Source organism: Astyanax mexicanus, chromosome 4 (genome assembly GCF_023375975.1).
Source record: "Astyanax mexicanus isolate ESR-SI-001 chromosome 4, AstMex3_surface, whole genome shotgun sequence".
NCBI classification, from domain to species: Eukaryota; Metazoa; Chordata; class Actinopteri; order Characiformes; family Acestrorhamphidae; genus Astyanax; species Astyanax mexicanus.
In genome coordinates, this window is record NC_064411.1 from 12479364 (window position 1) to 12505270 (window position 25907).

Sequence of the window (25907 nt, forward strand, 5' to 3'; positions counted from 1 at the left end):
TCTCTCTCGACTGTTGGCGGTAAAATGACGTATTTTCACATATTCACTGTGTTTTGAAAGCATGGCGCTGCGCACGGTGCGTTCACTAGGAACTGCAGCTGCTGCTGTAAACAAACTTTTACACTTATCAGAAGATTAGCAGGAGCTGCTTGAGTGATTCTGTTTAGGAATTGTACATTAACTCTTGGAACATGCTCTTTTTTCACTTGCTCACTGGAGTTATACTGGAGAAACATTCCTGACCTTAGCGACAAGCTAGCTACAATGCTAATGTTACCGCTAAGAGTACTAAAGCTAGTGACAAGCTAGCTTACCTTAGCAATGAGCAAGCTAACCCTAGTGATGAGCTAGCTAATCTTAATGATGCTAGCTAAAAGACTAATGTTACCAGGGAGAGAACTAAAGCATGAGCTAGTTAACCTTAGCGATGAGCTGTTTGAGGGCAAATTGCGATCGTTTTATTTTACATTTTATAATGAAAATGAATAGAATTTTATTCAGCTGACTTTGTGTGGTGACTTCTGATTATTTTTTAGAAGAGACACAGATCATTTTGGTGAACAGAGAAGGTATTTTAATGTTTTTATTTTTTTAATCTTAATCTGGTCTCAGTCTTGACTCAAACGCAAAAATCTTAGTCTTGATTCAGCTCTAGCGGTCTTGACTACATTAGTTGTACCAGAGGATCAGGTACTTTATTTGAGCCGATTGATTCTTTAAAATCTGGGAGTGCTAATCCTCCTTTGTCCTTACTTCGTTGCAGTGTTGTAGATCAGACTCTAGGTTTTTATTCCATTTCAAACAAATCAGGATATTTGTCTGTCCCACTCCCTCCACTGACTCACAGGGATTTCTACTAGTGTATCTTAGAAAAGATATAACAGCCTGGGTAAAATATTAATTTTACGGCTTTCAGTGTGAGAGCTCATGTCTAAAGGGATTATGAACTACCTTAACAAGTATTTTTTTTCCTTTTTAATCTCCTCAACACCCTGTCCCTTTTTATAGGGCTAATAAACCCATTTACATTAAAAGCAACTGCTTTTACATCATAAGGCATATCTACCTCCAGTAACAATGTAACAGTATAAATTCTACCCTGGCTGCTTAACTGTTACGGCCTGAAAAGCCAAACCAGTAACATATGCTAAGACGACACCCGCTCACGCATTTTTAGCCCAGACCAAAGATGATACCAACCACAGAGATACAAGCCAAAATGATTTATGTATAATAATCAGTAGCATTTACGTCAGGGATAAGAAATGCCTAAAATAACAAACAAACAAAACTAACTTAGAAATTTAGAGCTAACCTACCTAAGAAAAAAAGGAAATAAAAATACATAAATCTTCCCTCCCTCCCTAACTAACAAAACACAGGAGAAAAGAACCCCCCTCCCAAAGAAACAGGCCTTATCCCCTACAGTGCTACCTTGGCTTTTAGTATTATTTGAAGTGTATTTACAGAAGTACTATAACAAAGTTAAATAACATGTTTTAGTTATCTAAACAGCTCCGTTTTTACTCACAACAGCACAAACAATAAGAATAGTGGTCTGGGCGGCGTGGTGGTTGAATGGGTCGGGTGTCGCGCTGCACTCCACATCGGCCAGCGCTTTATTGTGACGCAGGACCAGGATCAATTAATCAGCTCCTCCCTCTCACAGGTAACCTGCAGGACTGATAGAAAGAGTGAAGGAGAGCGCAAGAGTGAGGTAGCTTGGAAAAGGGAAGGCAACAAAGAAAAATATAAACATCTCCCTCCGTAACATTAACCAACACAAAAACATAAAATAAATTTCCTGAACAGAGGAAAATTAACAGTAATCTTCAACTTTGGGGAATCCAACCAACACTTCCTCAGCGGAATCACACAGCCTATACTACAAACCAATACTATCTACCTGGTCATTATTAAATAATAAAGCCATCAAATAGCACAATAATTCAGAAAACAAAAATGGAATATCAGAAACAGGTGGATTTGTGGATTTATCATTAGAAATGAAATAAAAATATTTCCATTGGTTAGTGCTACGTTTGTGCTGGTTTGTGCAGCAAAAAATAACGTTTGTGCTGTTATAATTATTGAGATATTAAACATTATATTTACTGTTATCGTTATTGAAATATTTAACATAATAGGTCTTCCCTGTTATGTACCACAGCCCCTCATCTGTAGCCAAGTTGTACCAAAGTGGTCTCATTGGTTAGTGCTACATTTGTGCTGGTTTGTGCAGCAAAAATTAGTGTTTGTGCTGTTATTGTTATTGAGTTATTAGGAGAAAAATATTGAATAGCTGTGAAGCTGGCCCCTCATATAATCAGTAATGGAATAAAAATATTTCCATTGATTAGTGCAACGTTTGTGCTGGTTTGTGCAGCAAAAAATTGCATTTGTGCTGTTATAGTTATTGAGATATTAAACTTTATTTTTACTGTTATCATTATTGAGAAATTAAACTATTTAATGTATTACCTTTTATGTAACATAGCCCATCATCAAAGGCCAGATTTCATCAAAGTGGTGTTGTTTTTCTAGTGATGTGTTTGTGCAATTAGAATAAATGTTTGTGCAATTTTAGTTATTGAGTTATTAGGTAAAAAATATGTAATGGGTGGCATTACCCAGCCCCCCAATAAAGCCAAAACCACATCAAACTTCTTATTTTTGGTTAATGTTCACATTATTCTTTCCAGAATTTGCTTTATTAAGGCAGTAGTTAATTTATGTAAAATATTTCTAATATATGTGTGTAATATAATTATATATAATATTTATATATAATAAAGCACAGAGAAATATCTTTAGGTGACATGACTGTTCATGGTAAAAACTGGTTTACCATGGTAAAAATTGCTCCTGCACATATGAAAGCATATATTTAACAGACTGCACTGTTAATGCCGTTTAACTGGGCTGAGTTCCTTTTTACGAGCACTAACAACACTGATGAATGAGGGGGGCTGGGTGATGTTGTCTGTAAATAAATATTGTTTTCCCTGTAGCAGAATAACCAAAATACCTGAAACATTTATTTTTACAGCACTGCTGAACGAGACCACTTTGGTGTGGTTTGGGCTTTATTGGGAGGCTGGGTAATGCCACCCATTAAATATTTTTTTATCTAATAACTCAATAACAAAAACAGCACAAACACTAATTTTTGCTGCACAAACCAGCACAAACGTATCACTAACCAATGAGACCACTTTGGTGCAATTTACATAACAGGTAAGAAAATTAAACGTTTAATATTTCAATAATGATAACAGCACAAACGTTATTTTTTGCTGCACAAACCAGCACAAACGTAGCACTAACCAACAAAATATTTTTATTTCATTTCTAATGATATGAGGGGCCAGCTTCATTAAGCACTGTGTGTAAATGGGAAATCTCTTAGCGCCAATCATGGAGCCGGTTCAGGGAGAAATTCCCACCTCTCAGGAGAAACAGCCAATCAGCTAGCTGGTTTTGGAGATTGGGGAAGCCCCAACCCCCTCTCTGTGGAGGATTTTTTTTTTAATTTAGCAGCGGGGTGCAGTGAGCGGATTTTAAAACGTCTGCATATACAGCGATTTTTCTAACTGAAAGGTAACAGAGCTAACCATGTAAACTGTGATGAGATTGTTTCTGATAGCTGGTTAAAATTGTGTGTTTTTCACCAGATCCAGTTGATCAGCTAATAAGCAATAATTTATTGAGTTTACCTGTTAAAATCCCTTAGCCCCTTAGATTTACTAATGGAATATATCTGGTCCTTTAGTAAAAGCTTATGATACTAACAGACTAGGAGGGTTTGGGTTATCTAAAGTTTATATTAACTTCTGCCAAAAATCTCTATGAAACATAAGGTTACATTCTTTTACGTAAAAGACCACCATCATAAGAAGTACTTTTAGTCCAAAAAATTAAAAACACAGGACCCAAAAATATTGAGTTTTTTGAGTGGCGTAAATGTACATATACAAATATACATCAGAATTGACATGCCAATATATAACAATAATAATAATAATAATAATAATAGTCACATCTGTTATGTTATTATTATTATTATTATTTTTATTATTTGTTTAATTGAGATTTACTTTTATGTGACCCTTAAATAAATAATGACATTGAGCTCAGGCTGTGTAATGCAGTCATGGAAAACACAATTATCATGAAAAACTCATGAAAACATTATAAAATTTGGGTCAGAGCATGTGCAGTGCGGGGAGGAGCACTTTTGGACGGGTAGCAGAACTCGGCAGAACACCGGTCTGAAAACTGGGGGGTTTTACTGCTGTGTGGGAGAAACTTCAGACTCATGAATATTAAAACATTCAATTCAGCCCTGTGATGTGATTGGCTGACAGTAGCCAAAAACGAGGAACCAGGATCAGCATGGAGATCTGAACCGGGCCTGGATCAGACCTGGACCTGGTCTAGATCAGACCGGCTGGAGAACAATCAGCTGTAACAGATCAATAATGCTGTAAACTGAAGAGAAATGCGCAGATATAGATTGATATTTATTGATCACAGTGTAGTTTATGCTGTTTAAAGCGCATTACTGCTTAATGTGGACTTTGATCTGTTGGGGAGATAAAAACACGGAGCTGCTATAAAGGCGTGTTTATATGCAGTAGCGCTGTTCAACCAGCAGGGGGAGCAACGGAGCTCAAGATCACGTGGAGTGTTAGTGTTTTTAATCTGGTTTAGTAACTTACTAATATCATTATTATTAATAGAGCAGTGTGTATATTTATAATGTTGTGTAATGCAGTAATATAACTAATAATAATTAAATTATAATCATTATAATAACAGTAAATGTCTCTGTAATCTGTAGAATAATGTGTAATGAGGGTAAATCACACTGTTATGTATCGTTCTCTGTTTGGTTTGTTTTGTTAGTTTATCAGGTTTTGTTTAATGCAGTTCTGATGATAATGTCATTATTGTAAGAATAAAGGTTTTATTGTAACGGCTGATCTGTTCTCAGGGGTCGGTGTCGGCAGTGTTCAGCTGTGTGTGAATGAAGAAGAGTAAATGATGGATCTTCAGAACTCCAGCAGTGGAGGAGGACCTCCTGTCCTAAAGTGAGTAAATTAAGTGATGGGTTTAATATGTAAAGTAGTTTTGTATTTTAATGGTTTCAGCTCTAATCCTGGAGCTGTGATCTGCATATTTTACAGTTTTAAAATATTGAGAACAGAGTTTCTCCTAGACCAGAGTCAGAACCCTGTGCTGTATTTAAACACAGAGAAACACTTAAACAAACCAGCCAGTTATTCTTATAGTAGAATGTGTTTCTAATCTGTATTTAAACACAGAAACGATTAACAAACCACAGAAACAGTATTAGCTGGTTGCTGTAGTGATATTATGCTGTTGCTATGGTATAGGGTGGTTGCATATTTGTGTAAAAAAATATGGTCGATATATTTTAACATAAATGTGACGATTTGCTCAAAATCTGGATCGGATTAGTCTGTAGTGAAAGTGATCTCTGAACCAGATCCATTGTGAGGATCCGTCTCGGATTTTACCACACGCTGTCTGGGTTTACATTAGCATTAGAAATGAGGAAATCCTGATGTGCTGCATTTATATAGATCAGATGGAAGTGATTGGGTTTGTTATTAAAGCTGTGGAATGAAGCTTCTCACAGAAAGACTTGTTCTATTCTGTTCTGGGGTGCGTTTCCGGTACAACGACGGAGCCTAGCATTGAACTAACGTGGTACGATGCATCGTTAAACTAACTAACATCTGAAGTACGACCGTTTCCCGAAACCATCGTACTTTGTTGGAACCACAGAAGTCTAAACTATGTTGGATTGAACCACCGTGGTCTTAACTAAGGTGTTTCCAGACGTGTTCGGCCAGACTTTCCCAGCAGGAATCGTGCAAAACTCACAATCTTTAAAATATTATGCCAAAAAATTGTTACAGATTTATTATTTAGCCTATTTATATTGTAATTATCACCAGAACATATCGGACAACAATACTATTAATAAAATAACAATAAACTGCAAGTAAAATCCACACAATAATTGCTATACATAAATGATTCATTTTAACAGACAGTGTTCCTTATTAATATAAAACCTGAGATATGTGTGTTACTATGCATACGACGGTGCAGCGGGCAGTGTGCTTCCCATCGAGATGTGCTTCTTAACACCAGTGCCAATGCATTGGTGCAATGCAGTGAAACATTTTTTATTTATTTATTATTTTTTATGGTAATTCTGTTCTTCTTGGGTGCATTGAACAACCAGAAACCCCTTGCCATTATTTCTGAGTATTACAAATGCGTAAATGACAGCTGATAATAATGAAAGTAATAATAAATGAGCAATAAAAAAAATAACGTTTATAATCACCCCTAATAACTCTAAACTGACTCCTGATATTTTGATTCAGGCTTTCCGAATATCCTACCGAAAGCATGTTTAAATATGGGGCTTTCTTTATTTACACTCTGTCTGGCCCTGTTACCTCCAGAGGATTAATTAGGTGATTCAAAACATCTGCTCATTACATGTCTCTATAATTTTCATTTTTATTTTAAGACATTTTTACTTAGTTTTTTTTTGTTATAAATATATTATTAAAAGACACATTCCTGCCTACTGTATGGATACATTCACTGGGTACAAACAATGCAAATATACCCTCAAAGGTTCTTTTGGGTACAGGTGTTTACGTTAAAGCCATTTTAGAGTTTCACCCCAGTGACAGTTTAATAGCCTTATTCAGAGAGTGCATATAGCACAGTGGGTTTAAAAAAATAATTATTAACTAATTCATAAATGTTCACAGCACAAGCTATCTTTACTCAAGAGATGCCTGCTTGAATAATTGACATACATCTTTCCAAGACTGTAAAATACATTTTAGCTAAAGAGCACTTAATTCATGTTGGCCAAATAAAGCTAAATGTTAAAGACATATATTAAAAATGGCCAATTAACTTACATTTTCAAAATACATTTGAGTACTCAATTTAATTATTTTCCATGGGCGCACATGGGTAAAAGTGAAGTGGCTCAATTAATGTAATAAAGACAAACATTAAAAATAATTATGTACACTTGACATCTTAAATCCTCGTGCAGCAATATTAATGTGATGTCCATCGTCTGCACTAATCACCAGGAACTCCTTATGACAGGTCTAGAGCTGTAGTTGGAACGACACTGTCAGGTCTTTAGTCTGTCTGCTCCTCATGTCTGTGTTATTCTCAGGTCTGTGTTTCATTCCCAGTGTTTTTCCACTCACCTGTGTTCCTTTGTAGCTCCACCCCTTCGTCCCAGGTGTTTCCAGTTTCCTGTGTGTGTGCACCTCTATTTAAGGTCCGTGTTCCATTTCCCCGGTGTCGATCCTTGTACGTTTTTCGTCTGTCAGTGCTCCATGTTTTCCCGAGTTTCCTCAGTCCTGTTTTCAGTTTATTCCTTGTATATTTTGTATTTGTTTTCTTTAATAAATCCCTTTTTTTTGCATTTGCGTCCGCCTCCGCCTCCTCCCTGCACCCGCACCTGACAGACACAGTTGAACCACGATAGTTGCGAACATTCGCTGGAACTACGGTTTTGGGAAACACCTGAGTAGCTTAACTAAGTGCTGCACTATGTAAGTTACTAACATGGTTACCTCCATAGTTCCAACTACGCTTTTTGGAAACACCTGCGTCGCAGCTGCATCGTCCAGACTATGTAAGTTGCTAACGTAGTTAGCAACTACGCTTTTGGGAAACGTACCCCTGATCTGTATCTCTGTTAGAGTTCAGTATAAAATATACCTTTTAGTTTATAATACAGTATAATTGTGTAATTGTGTAGCTCTTACCAATACATGTTATTAACTAGTCGCAGATCTATAAAATACATATAGTAAATATGATCTAATCAGGTGATGACATTGTGACATCATAACAAACACAAATATATTAAACAGTATTGTTAAAGAAATTAAAATATGTATATTTATTAGACGAGCGTTTTTCAGTTTGGGGCAGCTGACAGAAAGCTTCGGGACGCTTCTGGGACGGTTATGAAGAAGTTAGTCTGGAACCTGTGAATAAGTTTTAGTAAAGGAACACATTACTCCACACTTTACTCTCATCATGGATCATCATGAAGATCTGTTTACAGGGAGAAGAGAGCAGCATCTCCAGCCCCCAGTGGAGTGTCTATGAAGAGTGATTGGTCTATGGGGATTCCTCCAGCGTTCAGCAGTGGAGGAGGAAGCTCTGGGTCTCGGTACATCACTGCACTAAACTACTGTTCTGTTCTGAGAGTGAAGCTCTTCAGTTCCTGATCTTTATTAAAGATGTGCTGTGTGTTGGAGTTTCACTGTGTAAATGCTGGAGTTTCACTGTGTTTAATGTTAACAGAACTGAAACCCAGAGAGGAGCTTCTCCAGAACCCAGCTGTGTTTCTATGAAGAGTGACGCGTCCATCGATCTTCCTCCTGATTTCAGCAGTGAAGATATGACCTCTGACCCACAGTGAGTGAAACATCACTTACATCATTTACTGATTTTTACTATAATTTACATTTTTAAACCATATAACACACACACACACTTTCACACAGTTTTTCTGTATGTAATGATCATTGTACACAGCTGGGTGTGATGGGGAGGCGGGGTTTAGATTAGACTGACTGACCTAAACAATGAGAGTAAATTACAATATCAGCTACAGGTTGGAGAATTACACATATATCACATATATAATATATATATCATATATATTAGGGGTGTGTGATACTGATAAAATCATTATCTAAATGATTTTTGTAATTTTGTCAGATAAAAAAACAGTATTTTGCATTATTTAAAAACATGTTTAGAAAAGTATTATATTGTAATAAACTGCAATTCTTAAATGATCGTAAGATTTGCTTAATAAATATGTTAATGGAAACAATATATTTAATATTTAAACATTAAACTCACACCTTCAAATATTGAACAGTGCACCATGTGACCTACCAGATATTCTTGAATAAAAGCATCAGTGTTAGATTGGCAAAACTAAATTATATTTATATTAGTGATATCAATCAAATTAAAACATTAATTGTATTAATCACAACAATATTCTGTGAAGGGACAACAATCATTGTGCAGTGTGTTGTGTCTGGCAGACTAGATTATTTTTTGCTGTATTTCTAATGTCATTATAAATGAGAATATTTTAATGTGCTGAGTAACTGATTTTAACTGAGCTTTAATGCAGGAAATAAACTCTAGAGTAGCTCCATATTCCACCTTTAACAGAATGGAAAGAGAAAACATGGCTTCAGCTGTGTGTGTGTGTGTGTGTGTGTGTGTGTGTGTGTGTGTGTGTGTGTGTGTGTGTGTGTGTGTGTATGTGTGTGTGTGTGCGCGCTCTGATAGTTTCCAGGAAAATAAAGCGTGAATGAAAAACCCACAATGGTCACAGAAATAACTTGAATGTGACAAAAGTAATACTAAATAAAAATTCTATGAAAATAAATAAATGAAAATCTGACATTAATTTTAAACTGTGCTTCAACGCAATTGTTTTAAAAAGTAAACTCATTAAATAGGCCTGGACAAAAATGATGGTACCTTTGAAAATAATGTGAGTAAAGGCACATATTAATCAAGGTGTGTCCACTAATTAGCACCACAGGCTAAATAAAACGCTACAGGTAGGCACTGTGCTGTTTGGTGAAGTGGTGTGTACCACACTCAACATGGACCAGAGGAAGTGAAGGAAAGAGTCGTCTCGGGAGTTTAGAAAGAAAATTATAGACAATGTAAAGGTTAAATGTAAAGGTTAAAAGATCATCTCCAAGCAGCTTGATGTTTTTCTTTAATAGCATTGAATAAAACTTAATCATCTGTTGTGCATGTATTTATCATCTCAGTTGCTGGGGTGAGTACATACATCCAGGATTGGGAGAATGTGTTCTAGTACAATACATAGAACAGTAATGTGTTCATAAATGAATACACTTTAGAACATATTTTGTTTAGTAATTCTGGAGAACATTTTAGCTGTTTTCTTTCTAATTACATTCACATTGTTGCTGATTGGCACTGTTCATTATTTATTTATATTTAAATACTGTGTTAATTGTAGAACAAATTAAGCATTGACACAGTGGTTAAAAGCATTACATTACATTACATTACTTTTGGCTTTGACTCTTTTGTCCAAAGCGACTTACAATAGTGAAGTACAAAATAGAGGTGTGGCAAAAAATTGATTCACATAAGAATCTTGATTCTCATTTACTACGATTCAGAATCGATTTAAAATGTCCCAAAATCGATTCTAAGGTCCAATCCCATTTCTTCCCTTGGCCCTACCCCTCACGGTAAGTTCACACTGCAGCGGCACGAAGCGTTTTTCGCTCCGCCTCCCACTGCCCAAAGCGACCGTGGCCGCTGCAGTTTGAACTTACCGTCAGACCCACACAGAGCGTAGGTGTATGAGAATCACCGGTAAGATGGCAGAACAAGCACTATATTACCTTAGATTAACGTGTAGTTTTAATGTTTTATGGCAGAATGCTTCATAACAAGCATAAAAAAGATTGCTAGTAGTTAGTTTCAGTTTCTGTTAGCTAGCTAACTAGCTAACTTTCCAGTTCCACCTTAAATAACGCTACAGGTGGCAGCGGGCTGCAGCATTTAAGGCGGAACGGAAAAATAACAATAAGCTAATCAGAGCTAATTTCAGCTCCCCATCACAGAGGAATTAAGGAATGGACAATATGAATTAATTTCTCCACCTCCTGCCCCCTTTCTGAAGAAATACAACGGCCTAAAATTAACTAGTTAATCAGCAGCTGCTCCTGAACTTTAGCGCTCCACTGCTATCATCACATCAGCCCAGCAGCGTCACCTACACACCACCGCTAGTAGCCTTATAATAAAGCAGTGTTATTTATTATTTATTTATTGTTCATTAACGTCATTGTGATATCCCAGTGATTCCTCTGTCACTGAAGACCCACATTCCTGCACATTTTATTGTTTTTGTAACACATTACCTTCTCCAGGACCAGTGTATATTTTGGAGGCTTTTTTTTCAATAAGTTTTCAATAAATTTTTATAAATCAAATCGTTTTGAATCAAAAATCGATTTTGAATCGAATCGTGGCCCCCAAAATCGGAATCGAATCGAATCGTGAGATAGTAAAAGATTCCCACCCCTAGTACAAAAGTAATAGAAGTTGATACTAAAACATCTTTAGATAGGGGGAAATAATAGGATAGAGGAGTAAAGGAGGGGAAGAAGGAAATGGGGTTAGAGGTAGTTAGTTAGTTAGAGGTGTTAGGAGAGTAAGTGCTCTTTGAAGAGCTCTGTCTTCAGGAGTTTATTAAAGATAGTGAGAGATTCTCCTGATCTGGTAGTAGAAGGTAGTTTGTTCCACCATTGGGGAACTCTGTATGAGAACAGTCTGGATTGCTTTGTGTAAATGTTTGTTTGGTAAAGCGAGGCGACATCCATTTGAGGAGCGCAGCGGGCGGGAGGTAGCGTAAGCCTTCAGGAGTGAGTGCAGGTAGGAAGGATGCTGTTCTCTCATCACCTTGTAGGCGATTGTAAGGGTTTTGAATTTGATGCGAGTAGCAACTGGTAGCCAATGGAGCTCAATGAGCAGTGGAGTGACGTGCCCGTTTTGGCTGGTTTTAATCTTTAAGAATAATTTTGTCAGTCTGCTCTGGACTGACAAACCCAGAAACTCCATTTCCCAGCATTTTCGCTTTCAGGACTACAATGACTCATCAGAACATGTAAAGCTACGGCGTTCCAGTTCACCCAGCTATTGATTGCTCACCTGAACTTTTGAGTATAAATACCCCTCAGTTTCAGCTATTAGTTGCTGAGAATTGAATTTAGGTTCCCTAGATCTTCTACGACAGTATTCCTGATGCATTATAAAATTATTGATTTAATTACAGATCAGTCTTTTATTTGTATCTGTTATTTGCTTATATTCTTTTTTTAATCTCACCATATTTTATTAGATCAGCTGATTTATTCATGTGGATTACAGTGTGGATTTTCTGTTTATCCACAGTAAGAAGAAAAACAACTATTCCAGAGAAAAACTGGACCACATATTCAAGGTTAGTCCTGAACCATATATATGATGGGAATCTCTCTTTTACATATAAATTTAATTTCACTTTGAAGTTTTGATTCTAATAATACAGTTGCAAGAAAAAGTATGTGAATCCTTTGGGATTACTTGGATTTATGCATAAATTGGTCATGAAATCACAACAAAAGACAAACATTGTCTTCTCAAACTAATACCACACAATAAATTATATGTTTGCATGGTTTTATTGAACACAACATGTTAATATTCACAATACAGGGTGGAACAAGTATGTGCATTTTTGCATTTAATAACTGGTTGATCCTCCTTTGGCAGCAAAAAAACTCAACCAAATGTTTCCTGTAGCTGCAGATCAGACCTGCAGAACGATCGGGAGGAATTTTGGATCATAACTCTTCACTAAACTGTTTCAGTTCAGCAATAATCTTGGGATATCTGGTGTGAATGGCTCTCTTGAGGTCATGATGCCGCAGCATCTCAGTTGGGTTCAGGAGAACGGGACTCTTCAGAAGATGCATTTTCTTCTGTTGAAGTCGTTCGGTTGTTGATTTACTTCTTTGTTTTGGGCATAGGCGTAGGAACCGGGGGGGATGGGTGGGACATGTCCCACCCAATATTAGAAACAGGTGGATTTGTCCCCCCCAAAAATGACATCTTTTCGCTCAGATCAGCTGTATTATTAATGAGGAGACAGACCGGTCCAATCACGAAGCCGGTTCAGGTATTAAGTCCCGCCTCTCAGTAGAAACAGCCAATCAGCTTGCTGGTTTTGCGCCGCGCGAAGGAGAGGCAGTTTGCTGTTTGGAAGCCCCTCCCCCTCGCTGTGAGATTTAGCAGCGGGATCTGGACGCAGCAGCTTCAGCTGATTTTAAAACAGATCTGGATATACGGAGATTTTTCTAAAAGAAAGGTAACGGTAGGTTAACCACGTCAACCGTGATGATATGTTTCTGCTAGCTGGTTAAAAATACACGTCTCTGAATCAGCACACAGATTAACTACAGCGTATGTATGTGTGTGCGTATTTACAGCCTGTACATTTTGCAAAAGGTTTATACTAGGGACTCTACTGAGTGTATGGCTTACTCAATTTCTTACTCCAAGTCAATGTAAAAACGGTTTAATGTATATTAATCATTATGTATATCCAGCAGTGTATTAGACACATCATACCACCACTTACTTTATTAAATGCCTTTAAAGCAGAGGAAGCTCTAAAATATGCAGAACAGTGTTAATATGCAGTAGAATATGTAAGAACAGGGTTGAGAAACACTGCTGTAAAGTGACTTCTGTTCATTTGTAGTTCACAGTAAGACCACATGTCCTGATGTTTATAAAAGTCTCTATGAAACTTAAAGTTACATTCTTTTACATAAAAGGACACCATCTTAAGAAGAGCTCTCAGTAAAAAAAAAAAAGCGCAGGAGAAAATGTAAATATACAACAGAATTGACATGACATAATAATAATAATAATAATAATAATAATAATAATAATAATAATAATAATAAACAAATCTGTTATTATTTTAAATATTAGGTGACAACTGATTATTTTTGTCGTATGTATATTATTCAGACATTGCATGCATATTTTTTTCTAACAACAGTAAATGTAACGTGGAGTAACATGTTTAGGTTGTTAAATCACCTTATAATAATAATTTACTTTTAGAGTGGGCTTGGGTTCATATTGGCAAATGTGTCCCCCCCAATATCAAGTCCGCTCCTACGCCCTTGGTTTTGGGTCGTTGTTTTGTTGCACCATCCCTCCTCTGTTGAGCTTCAGTTGGAGGACAGATGGTCTTAAGTATTCCTGCAAAATGTCTTGGTAAACTTGGGAATTCTGTTTTCCATTTATGACGGCAATCCGTCCAGGCCCTGAGGCAGCAAAGCAGCCCCAAACCATGATGCCCCCTCCACCATGTTTCACAGTTGGGATGAGGTTTTGATGATGGTGTGCTGTGCCTTTTTTCTCCATACGTAGCATTGTGTGTTCCTTCCAAACAACAAATTAATTTTGGTTTCATCTGTCCACAGTATATTTAGTCAGTAGTGCTGTGGAACATCCAGGTGCTTTAAACATCAAAACATCAATTTGTTTTGGACAGCACTGGTTTCCTCTGTGGTGTCCTCCCATGAACACCATTCTTATTTAATGTTTTCCTTATTGTAGATTTGTCAACAAAAATGTTAGCCATGTGCAAGAGATTTCTGTATTCAGTCTTCAGCTGACACTCTAGGATTTTTCCTCACCTCTTTGATCATTCTGCGCTGTGCTCTTGCAGTCATCTTTACAGGACAACCACATCGGTCGCAGCAGTAGTGCTGAACTTTCTTCATTTGTAGACTCTTTGTCTTACCATGGACACATGAACATCAGGCTTTAGAGATACTTTTGTAACCCATTCCAGCTTCATGCAAGTCAACAATTCTTGAATGTAGGTCTTCTAAGAGATCTTTTGTGCGAGGCATGATTCAGATCAGGCAATGCTACTTAAGAACAGCAAACTAAAACTGGTGTGTGTTTTTATAGGGCAGGGCAGCTTTAACCAACACATCCAATCTCATCACATTAATTGGACTCCAGGTTGGCTGACTCCTGGCTCCAATTAGCTCTTAAAAAAAGTCATTAGCCTAGGGGTTCACATACTTTTCCCAACTAAACTGTGAATGTTAACATGTTGTGTTCAATAAAACCATGCAAACATATATATTTTGTATGTATTAGACTGTGTTCGTCTATTGTTGTGACAGATGAAGATCTGAACACATTTAATGACCAATTCATGCAGAAATCCAAATAATTCCAAGGGGTTCACATAACTGTTCTTGCAACTGTAAATTATTCATCCTCATTTTTGTAGAGTTTTCTAGAGTATTATAACAGTAACAATGTTAATATTAATGAAATAAGATGGTGGTCAGTAACATGATGTTTAAATCATTTTATACACCAAAGCATCCATAACTCCTTTCCTCCTCAGATCAGTGTCATCATCTCTCTCTCTGTACTGTAACAGATTTACCGATTCTCTGATGTTTGTTCTTAATCAGGAGCTGCAGGAGAAGTTTATCTCTCTAGTGAAGAACGAGCTGAACACATTCAAGAATCTCCTGAGTTCAGATTATCCAGCATGCTCTGAGGGAGAGATGGAGGATGATCAGAAGGAGGGGGTGCTGAAGGTCACACTGCACATCCTGAGGAACATGAATCAGACAAACCTCGCCAACACACTAGAGAGCAGTAAGAGTTCTGAGTCATGAGAATGGGGAACAACTAGTGCTAATTTATTTCCTCAGAGGAGTTCTGCTTTTCAAATTAGAATAATAAGCAATAGTTAACTGGATTTTGTAATTATAAGATATTGTGTCACAGCATCAAATGTATCCTTAAACCTAACAATTATCTACTGTATCAAAGTCGTTCTACACAGGGGTCTTCCATAAAGAGACACAGCTAATTATATTTTCCTTATTCTCTTCCTCTGTTATCAGAATTGGCCCCAGCATGTCAACAAAAGCTCAAATCCAAGCTGAGAGATAAATATCAGATACTTAATGAAGGAATTTCAGGCCATGTAAAGTCAGCACTTCTGAATGAGATCTACACTGAGCTCTACATCACAGAGGGGGGTGGAGGAGATGTCAATCAGGAACATGAGGTGAAACAGATTGAAGCTGCATCCAGGAAAAGGACAACAGAGGAAAGACCAATCAAATGCAACGACATCTTTAAAACATTACAAGAACAGAAACGACCCATCAGAACTGTACTGACTACAGGAGTTGCTGGAATTGGAAAAACAGTCTCTGTGCAGAAGTTCATTCTGGACTGGTCTGAAGGAAAAGTAAATCAGGACGTTCTCTTCATATTTCCACTTCCTTTTAGAGAGCTGAATCTGATGAAGGAGAAGAAGCTCAGTCTGGTGAATCTTCTTCAGAGCTTTTTCCCAGAAACACAAGATTTAAAACCAAGACATTATAAGGGCTACAAAATCATGTTCATTTTTGATGGTCTGGATGAGTGTCGACTGCCTCTAGATTTCCAGAACAATGAGAACTTGGTGAATATAGAAGAGCAAACCTCAGTGGATGTCCTGCTGACAAACCTCATCAAGGGGAATCTGCTTCCCTCTGCTCTCCTCTGGATCACCTCTCGACCAGCAGCGGCCAATCAGATCCCTCCAGAGTGTGTTGATCAGGTAACAGAAGTGCGGGGTTTCAGTGACCCTCAGAAACAGGAGTACTTCAGTAAGAGGATCAGAGATCAGGACCTGGCCAACAAAGTCTTCACACACATCAGGTCTTCAAGAAGCCTCTACATCATGTGCCACATACCGGTCTTCTGCTGGATTACAGCCACTGTTCTAGAGAGAATGCTGAGTGAAGCTGAGAGTGGAGAAATTCCCAAAACCCTGACGCAGATGTTCACACACTTCCTGATCTTTCAGATCAAACACAAGAGCCAGAAGTACAGTGGGAAAAGTGAAACTGATCCTCAGCAGACTAGAACAAGTATCCTGGCTCTGGGGAAACTGGCGTTCCAGCAGCTGGAGAAAGGAAACCTGATCTTCTATGAGGAAGATCTAAGAAAGAGTGGTATCGATATTGAAGAAGTGTCAGTGTACTCAGGAGTGTGTACCCAGATCTTCAGGGAGGAACATGAGCTGCACCTGGGGAAGGTCTTCAGCTTTGTACATCTGAGCGTTCAGGAGTTTCTTGCTGCTTTATATGCATTTCTCAACAGAAAAATTCCAAAAGAACAATCCACTGAACAACAAACCAGTAAACTCTTCAAGTTTTTCAGCAAGTCAACGAAGACTGACTTCCTCAGCAGTGCCATAGACAGAGCCTTACAGAGTGAGAGTGGACACCTGGACCTGTTCCTTCGTTTCCTTCTGGGTCTCTCACTGGAGTCTAATCAGTATCTGTTACGAGTCGTACTGAAACAGACAGAGAGGATCTCTGACAGCAATGAGGAAACCATCAAATACATCAAGAAGAAGATTGAGGAGAACTCATCTCCAGAGAAATCCATCAATCTGTTCCACTGTCTGAATGAACTGAATGATCATTCTCTGGTGCAGGAAGTGCAGAAATACCTGAGTGGAGGTGGTAAGCATCGTCTTCAACAGTCCAGGCTCTCTCCTGCTCAGTGGTCAGCTCTGGCATTTGTGTTGGTGAATTCAGAAGAAGAGCTGGAGGAGTTTAACCTCAGTAAATATGATCCATCAGAGGAGTGTCTTCTGAGGCTTCTGCCAGTAGTTAAAATATCCAGAAGAGCTGTGTGAGTATTTTTATTCAGACCTTCACTCAGTTTTTAATCAACTGCTGATGTGTAGAATCAGTTTCCATTCAATCACTGATGGATTCATATTATTCACATTGTTACATATAAGCATGCATTATCCTTTGTGTGTAATAATAATCAAACCATCATTTTAATGTAAACAGTACATGAAGTTTCTGTCTAAGACTGATTAAATACATTCTTAAAAATGGTTTTGGGCAAGTAATATGTTTTTGTTAAAATAAATGCACATCTCTTGCATCTTGCATCTCAATATGCTTTGGGGAAATGATGATGAGTAATACAACATAACAATTTTATATAGAACATACGTTTTAAGTGTCTGTATTTATTTCTAACCTATATATGTGGGAGAAGGTGTAATTCACATACTCCAAAAAGCCTTGCTCATTCTATGTTTTGTTAAACATTTTCTTTTCTATTTTAACTCATTATAATCTGTCCCAGAGCTTTTGGTGAACTGTATGCCCATGCTAATCACAAATAAAGTGGAGATTTCTGCATGTTAACTGTTTCAGTATAAAGAAACACCAGCTCTCTATTCTTTGTCAATCCATTCAAATATTCTTCTTTGGGTTTATTGTGAAATCATTTGTTTAATCTTGTTTTTTAGACTAGCTTCATGTAATCTTGGAGTAAAGACGTGTGAAAATCTGGAATCAGTTTTAAACCTGGAAAACTCCTCCCTGAAAGAGCTGGACCTCAGTAACAACGACCTGCAGGATTCAGGAGTGGCGCTGCTCTCTGCTGGACTGAAGAGTTCAAAATGTAAACTGCAGATTCTCAGGTCAGTGTTTCTGTGATTTTTCATTTGAAATTATTAGGGCTGTCAGCGTTAAATCATTAACATATGCTGTTAAGTTGGAATCAGTAACGTGTTACTATTTTTTTGACCCAAGTTTTATTTCGGCACCAAGTTTGACCCCAACTTCTGCCGTAATCTGCCCTGCCTCCACCCAACATGCAGATTTCTTCTGGTTAAACGACTGAAGCGCTTTAATGCGGTGTCCAGCTGTAACAATCCGGTTCAGACTTTCAGCTCAGACCTGGATAGAGAGCTTTGTTGCTCTCCCTCCATTTCTCTGTTTGTTTTTGTCTCTCTCCATTTGTTTCTCTCTCTCTCTCTCTCTCTCTCTCTCTCTCTCTCTCTCCGTTTGTGCCAAAAGTTTTACACAAAAAATTAAATCCACAATCAAAATGTTAAGAATCAAAAGCAAAAATTGTATGTTGCAAATTTAAAAGAGAAAAAATATATAGCAAATATATATTTTTAAATATACTTGGTTACGTTATTTCAGTTTAGATTTGGCCAGTCTTTGCTTTTATTTTTGTGTTTTTGTGAATTTTTTGTGGAGTTTTTTGGATTTTGCTGTTAAAGACTTTTGCTTCTGGAATCTCTCCCTTGCTTCTGCTTTAGTTTTTTTCTTCTGAGATTTGGCACACTTTTCACAGGTGGGCGGGGTTAAGAAGAAGGCGTTCGCCTTGAATCTCCATTGGTCATCTGGTTCTGGACTCACCACGCCCACCCCGCCAATTTCAAGCGTCCTTCCAAACACGTAGAGCAAAAAGCTTCCAGTGCACAGCAGCAGCAGCGGATTGTGTTTACAATTAAATTTCATACAAACGTTCTGTTCAATGTTATATTAAATCTCTGTTTCACTCCATTAAAAAGCTCACATTAACATGCTAAATTTTCATGCACAAAGTAGGTAACTAGCTAACTCACTAGCTCGCTGAGTAGGTAACTCACTAGTTCACTTACTAGGATACTCACTAGTTCACTACTTAGGTAATTAGCTAATTCACTAGCTCACTGACTAGGTAACTATCATACTTTGTGCATGAATATTTAGCAAATCTCGCTAATGTGATCTTTTTAATGGAGTGAAACAGAGAATAATATAACATAATATAACATTGAACAGAACGTTTGTATGAAATTTAATTGTAAAAGTATCTGCTGCTTTGCACTAGAAGCTGTTCGCTCTCCGTTTTTGGAAGGACGCTTGAAACTGGTGGGGTCAGTCTCAGACGAGGGCTTAGGGAACCCGTCAGTCCAGAACCAGCTGACCAATGGAGATTCAAGGGGCCTTCTTCTTAGCCCCGCCCACCTGTGAAAAGTGTGCCAAAACTCAGAAGCAAAAAACTAAAGCAAAAGCAAAGTAGAGATTCCAGAAGCAAAAGTCTTTAACAGAAAAATAAAAGAAAATTCACAAAGATAAAAGCAAAGACTGGCAAAATCCAAACTGAAATAATTTTCAAATAACTGCAAAGGATAATAAAGTAACCAAGTGTATTTAAAATACTTGGTTACCACCCCCACTTGGTTACCACACCCCCCCCCCCTCTTCAGAGGACCATTAAGACTTTATTCGTATTAATACAAAATTCTGATAACTGAGGTCACTGTGCAGAGGGAGGACATAACGATGTGTATATATACAAATAAACCAAATAGAAAAAAATATATAGGGGAAGAGAAGAGAGAGAGAGAAAAAAAAAACAAAAGAAGAAGTTGTGCCCTTTAAAGAAAAAGAAAAAAAAAATCATATAGTATGGCTTCCTATATGTTTCCATTTATCCATCCCTAACATAATAACACACAGAATAACAAAAAAATAAATAAGTAAATAAAATAGCTAAATGTCTTAAATGTTAAATGTGTTACGTGACTGTGTGCATGTGTGTGTGTGTAGGAACATTCATGTAGCGGTGATATATGGATGATGTGGTTATAGATATATAATGGATGTGTGTAGGTTTTCTGTTAAAGACTGATGGGGTCACTGATGTAGGAGGTTGTTTAATGCTGACCAGGTTTTTATGTGTTCATGAGTTCTGTTTTTGAGAGATGCAGATATTTTTTCCATTTCTATGTGTTCTGAGAGTGAGTTTTCCCATTGACTGATGGTGATTTTTTTCCTTGATTTCCAGTTTGTGAGAATTGTTTTTTTGGCGATGGTTAGCACCACCAAAAGTGCTCTGCTTTCCTCCTGGTTTAGGTTTGTGGTTCATGTGTCACCAAGCAGGCAGAGTGATGGGGATGGAGAGATTGGCTGTTTAAATAGTGGAGTTAGTCGAGTTATAACAAGCTGCCAGAAGTGTTTGATTGGTGGGCAGTACCATAGAGCATGTATGTAATTGTCTGGAGAGTTTAGTGAGCAGTGTATGCAGATTTCTGAATCTCCTTGTCCCATTTTATGTAACTTTTGCTTAGTGTAGTGTACCCTGTGAATGACTTTATATTGTATAAGGTGGAGGTTAGTATTGTTAGTCATGGTGAATGTGTTTTCCATAATGTTTCTCCAGAAATCAGCATTGGGGGTAATTAAGATATCTTCTTTCCATTTTTTATTGGGATAGCGACTGTTTGGTCTAATTTGAATAAAAGCCTATATATTTTTGATAGAATTTTGTCTGAAGAAGAGATATTAAGGAACTCTGAAATTGGTGGGCTAAGTTCTAGTATTGGGTAATCTTTGATTTTTGAGTTTAACATAGATCTAAGTTGGAGATATTCCAAAATCTTGTTCTTATCAATGCTATATTTCTGGGTTGTATGTGAGAAAGTAGCCGAGTTATTGTTGTGTAGAATGTGGTGTAAATGTGTAATACCTTTTTCTTTCCATTTTTGTAGTTTAGGGTTTTTTTGGTGGCGGGGAAGTCGGGGTTGTGCCATATGGGTGAGTATTTAGTGGGTGGAAGTCTAGTGTTTGTGTTCTTGTGAATTTTCCACCAAACTGTCAGAGTCGATGATATCATTGGGTTTTTGAAACAAGGGTGGCGATTGATTGTTGTGCTAATAAATGGTAAGTCTGAGATTTGTATTTCATTAATTGATGTTCGTTCTACTTCTCTCTATATTTCATCAGTTTAATTTGATTTTATCCATTTAATAATGTACTTTAATTGGTTTGCAAAGAGGTATTGTTGGAAATTTGGAGCTTCTATGCCTCCCTGAGTTCTTTGTTTTTGTAATGTGGTTAATTTGATTCTGGGTGGTTTATTTTTCCAGTAGAATTTAGAGATGATTGTGTCTAATGTTTTAAACCAGGTACGTGGAGTTTGGATGGGAATACTTGAGAAGAGGTAGTTTAATTTAGGTAATATTGTCATTTTGATTGTGGATATTGGTAGGATAGTGGTAGGTTCATCCAGCATTGGATATCATTGTTGATGGTTGTGAGTAGTGGTCTAAAATTAAGTTATGTGTTCAGTACACATAGGGATAGGGAGTGATTGAACTGCTGTGTCTGATAAGTTCATGTTAAATGGTAGAACAGTGGATTTAGACCAGTTAGTGGAATAATCTCAGATTTTAGAGAATGTTTTAATTATTTGTGTAGAAATAGTAGAATATCATCTGCATAAAGGCTGATTTTGTGTTCGGTAATGTGGGTATGGATACCTTTTGATATTTGGGCATTGTCGTATAGCTGCTGCTAATGGTTTTATGAAAATAGAGAACAGCAGAGGAGAGAGTGGGCATCCTTGCCTAGTTCCTCTGTGCAGTGTGAAATTCTGTGATATTAGTCCGTTAGTATTGACTGTGGCTTTGGGTGAAGTGTAGAGAGTTTTAATCCATTCTATAAATGATTCTCCAAAACCTAGTTAATGTAGTGTAGTGAAAAGGAATTTCCAATTAACCTTATCGGAAGCCTTCTCTGCATTTAAAGTGACTATTGCAGTTTTTGACTTATGGACTGTTGTGTGATGGATCAGATTGTGTAGTCTGCGCATGTTGGTAACTGATTGTCTGCCTTTGATGAAGCCGGTCTAATCAGGATGTATGAGGGATGGGACAACCGTTTCCAGTCTGGTAGCTAATGTCTTACTTATTAGCTTTGTGTCTGTGTTAATTAGTGACAGTGGCTGGATGGTAAGGTAGGATCTTTGTAGGTTTAAGATGGAGTGATATTGTAGCTGTATTAATGTTGGTAGTCTCTTATTGTGTTTAATTTCTGCTATTACTTTACTGAACATTGGGCCAAATATTGACCAGAAGTGCTTGTAGAATTCTGCGGGAAAGCCATCTGTTCCTGGTGCTTTGTTATTAGGCATCTTACGGAGGGCTTTATGGAGTTCTTCTGATGTTATTGGCTTTTCTAATATGCTTGTTTGTTCTTCAGTTAGTTTGGGTAGGTGTATATTATTGAGGAAAGTGTGAATATCTATTGGGTCTGGATCGTGTTCTGGTGAGTAAAGATTTTTATAGAATTTCCCAAATACTTGATTAATTTCATTTCATGTTTGGCTGATTAGTCTGGTCTCATCTTTGATTGATGGGATTGTTGTTTTTTTCTTTATGTTTTACTTGGTTAGCTAAGAATTTACCAGATTTGTTGTTGTGATTAAATTGTTTATATCTTAGTCGTTGTGTTAAAACTTGAGTCTTCTTGTTTATAAGTTCATTATACTGTGATTCGCATTCTTTTAACTCTTTTTTTAATTTTATCTGCTGGTTTTTTTATAATTTCATTTGACAATTCCCTGATGTTGTAGATAAGCCTAATTTTCCGTATCTTTCTTCTTCTTACAGGAAGAGTAAGAGATGATTTTGCCTCTTAGTACTGCTTTCCCAGTTTCCCATAGTATTGTTGGAGTGGTTTCTGGAGAATCATTTATTTCTAGGAAAGATGCCCACTCTTTTTTGATGTAGCTGTCAAATTCTGGGTCTGTAAGTAACGAGGTATTTAGTTGCCAGCTGAAAGTTTTATATAGTGGATTTATGTTCCATATAAGTGAAACTGTAGCATGGTCACTGATTATTATAGGGTGATATTTTATTTCTGATAAATTAGCTATAATAGAATTGCTGGTTAAAAAATAGTCAACGCGAGAATATGAGTGGTAGGCTGGAGAACAAGTGTGTCTTTAGGGTTTGAGTTTTTGAGGCGCAAACCATCCCTGAGCCCTAAGTCTGTCATGTATTGTTTAATGATATCTGTTGAATGCCAGTAACGTGTATTGTGTGACATAGTTAATCTGTCTATACATGGGTCAATGATTGAATTAAATTCACCTCCAATTATAATTGTGGAATCTGATATATTGTTTATATGGTTGAAAAACTCATGAAAGAAGGATGGGTTATAAATGTTGGGGCCGTTCAAACTTTCTATTGTTAAGGGTGTGTTGCTGATGTTGATGTTAATTATGATGTATCTACCTGTGTCTGATATAGTGGTGTTATGTGTGAAGGGGATTTTTTGGTTTATTAGTATTGATACTCCTCTTTGTTTGGAGTTATAGTAGGTTGAGAATATATGGGTGAATTGTGGTGATCTGAGCTTATGATGATTTGTTTCTGATAGATGTGTTTCTTGTAGTAAACAAATGTCTGCCTTTAGTGAAGTGAGATGGTTTAGTACTTTGGCTTGCTTAATCTGTGTCCCAATACCACGAATGTTCTGGGTTATAAATTTAAGTGAAGACATGTTGTGATGTATGGATTAATAATGTTTATCAATGATATGATATGAGTGTGCAGATGTTTGAGGATATTTTCTGGTGTTTGGGGGATGGAGTTTAAACAAAAATGCATTTTTCGGATCTGTGATATATAGTAGTAAAAAAGAGGTTGGTGCAAAGAGATAGTACAGAATGGAGTGATTAAATGTAAACAAAGTAGAAGAGACATAACATAAGATAAAAAGTGTTGGATTTGGTGTGACATACAAGTTATGACATTGAGACATTGCATGCATTAAGTTATTGCTAAGTGGTTCCTTGTGATTTTTATGGGATTTTGTGAACGGATTAATGTGCGTGCATTAGTATATTTGCATGTGCGTGTGTATTTGCGCGTAATGGATGGATGGATGAATGAGGTGGCATGAGGAATTTTAATAAACAAGTAAATATTAACAAAATATTAAATATAGAATCATAAACAACGTTTATTTGTTATTTTTTTACATTTTAGAGTAAAATTCTCATTTCCGCAACATGTCCATATCAGAATTTCAGTACATTGTTTGGAAATTTTAATATTTAAACATTTAAAAAAATACTTAAATGCATTTCATACTATAAAGACTTTTAGTAAATAAACATAAACGATTTTACATTGAAAAGTAAAAACAATAAAATTAATAAAGAAAAGGAATGTGTCCAACACTAATTTTCTCATCCTCCGCAACAATTTTCAATCATTGTTTAAATCCACAAATAACTTACATTTTCAAGGCATTTTCAACATTAGGGAAGACATTGGCCATGACACTCAAGATGGCTACCATGTAAGCAGTTCTTCTCATATGTTTCTGGATAAAAGTTAAAAGATTGCTCATCAACTTGTCTGCACGACTTTTTCATTGTCATTACCGATATATCGATATAAGTTTTGAGCCTACAGTTTGAAGTTACAGTCTGTATTTTTGATTATAATATAGTATATTAAGGTCTAAATGGACACTGTATGTGAAAATTTATCTAGCCCTCATGGTGCCTTTACAGTTAGCATAAAAGTTTAAAGTCACTCATCCTCCGCAACTGAATTCTCACTTACTGCTACATTTCAATACCTGTTGCAGTGATGAGATGCACTGTTTCGGTAATGAGAATTTGATTAGGAAGTATAATACAGATGCCTTTTTACTTCCTGATTGTCATAAAATGAGCGTTACCCTGAACATTTTCTCCAGTAGACCATTCTAACTTAGCTATTGCAAACCACCAGTAGAGGTCACTAATGTTTAGTCTTATCTGGCCTGACACTAAATCTAATTTCGTACACAGAATTAGATGTTAGACCACATAACTACAGAGCTTTTTTTCCATCTTTGATATATATATTTTTGTAATATGCGATGTGTATTTGTTTACAGGCAGGTAGCTATTGAGAAAAGAAAGGCAGCAGCAAAAGCAAGGCTGTCAAAGTTTAGGGAGAACATTTACAGCAAGAATTACAACATTTAGAAAAACAAACACACATACTCAACGACACAGACAGTTGTTCCAGTTGGAGTTACTTTCACATGATAGATAGATAGATAGATAGATAGATAGATAGATAGATAGATAGATAGATAGATAGATAGATAGATAGATACTTTATTTATCCCGAAGGAAATTTAGGCATCCAGCAGCAACAACACTATACAATAAGAAACATACTCAGACAAATCAAAACACAGAAGAATAGGAAATATATAAGGCTATAAAAAAAAAAAAACTAACTATACAAGGTAAGGATCTATCTGTAAACGGAGCAGTGCAGTAGATGTTGCTAATGGTCATAAATAATTAAATAATTAACAGAGTAAAGTGCAATGACATCGATTACGAAAGTGACTGATGTGACATAGAAATATAATATAATATAAGTATGCATACGTTACAAGACAGTTCTAAAAAGAGAATGTGAAAATGTGAATACCCAATCATGAGTAAGGTATACTTAAATGTAAGCGAGGTTGGGGAAGTGTTAATATAAATAATTAAGGTGTTGAATAATGTCCAAGTGGTGTGCCTGG

General features: G+C 36.8%; 2 protein-coding genes across 13 annotated transcripts in view; one reads left to right on the forward strand and one right to left on the reverse strand.

Moving 5' to 3' along the window:
- Window positions 1-25907, reverse strand: part of LOC125801339 (zinc finger protein 239-like) — a 176953-nt gene that overhangs the window by 122794 nt on the left and 28252 nt on the right. The window lies entirely within an intron of this gene.
- Window positions 1-25907, forward strand: part of LOC103040097 (NACHT, LRR and PYD domains-containing protein 12-like) — a 128832-nt gene that overhangs the window by 28518 nt on the left and 74407 nt on the right. For 3 of the 12 annotated variants that reach the window (XM_049476994.1, XM_049477002.1, XM_049477009.1), the window contains exons 2-4: window positions 4997-5093; window positions 8156-8263; window positions 8398-8511. The exons of 4 other annotated variants lie outside the window; for them this stretch is intronic. In XM_049476994.1, coding sequence (XP_049332951.1) covers window positions 5044-5093; window positions 8156-8263; window positions 8398-8511 — 272 coding nt within the window. In that variant the 5' untranslated portion in view covers window positions 4997-5043. Of the gene's footprint in view, window positions 1-4996; window positions 5094-8155; window positions 8264-8397; window positions 8512-12069; window positions 12119-15173; window positions 15364-15614; window positions 17407-25907 lie in introns of all 12 variants that reach the window. 5 more of the 12 variants (XM_049476995.1, XM_049477010.1, XM_049477006.1 and 2 more) reach the window with 4 other exon arrangements.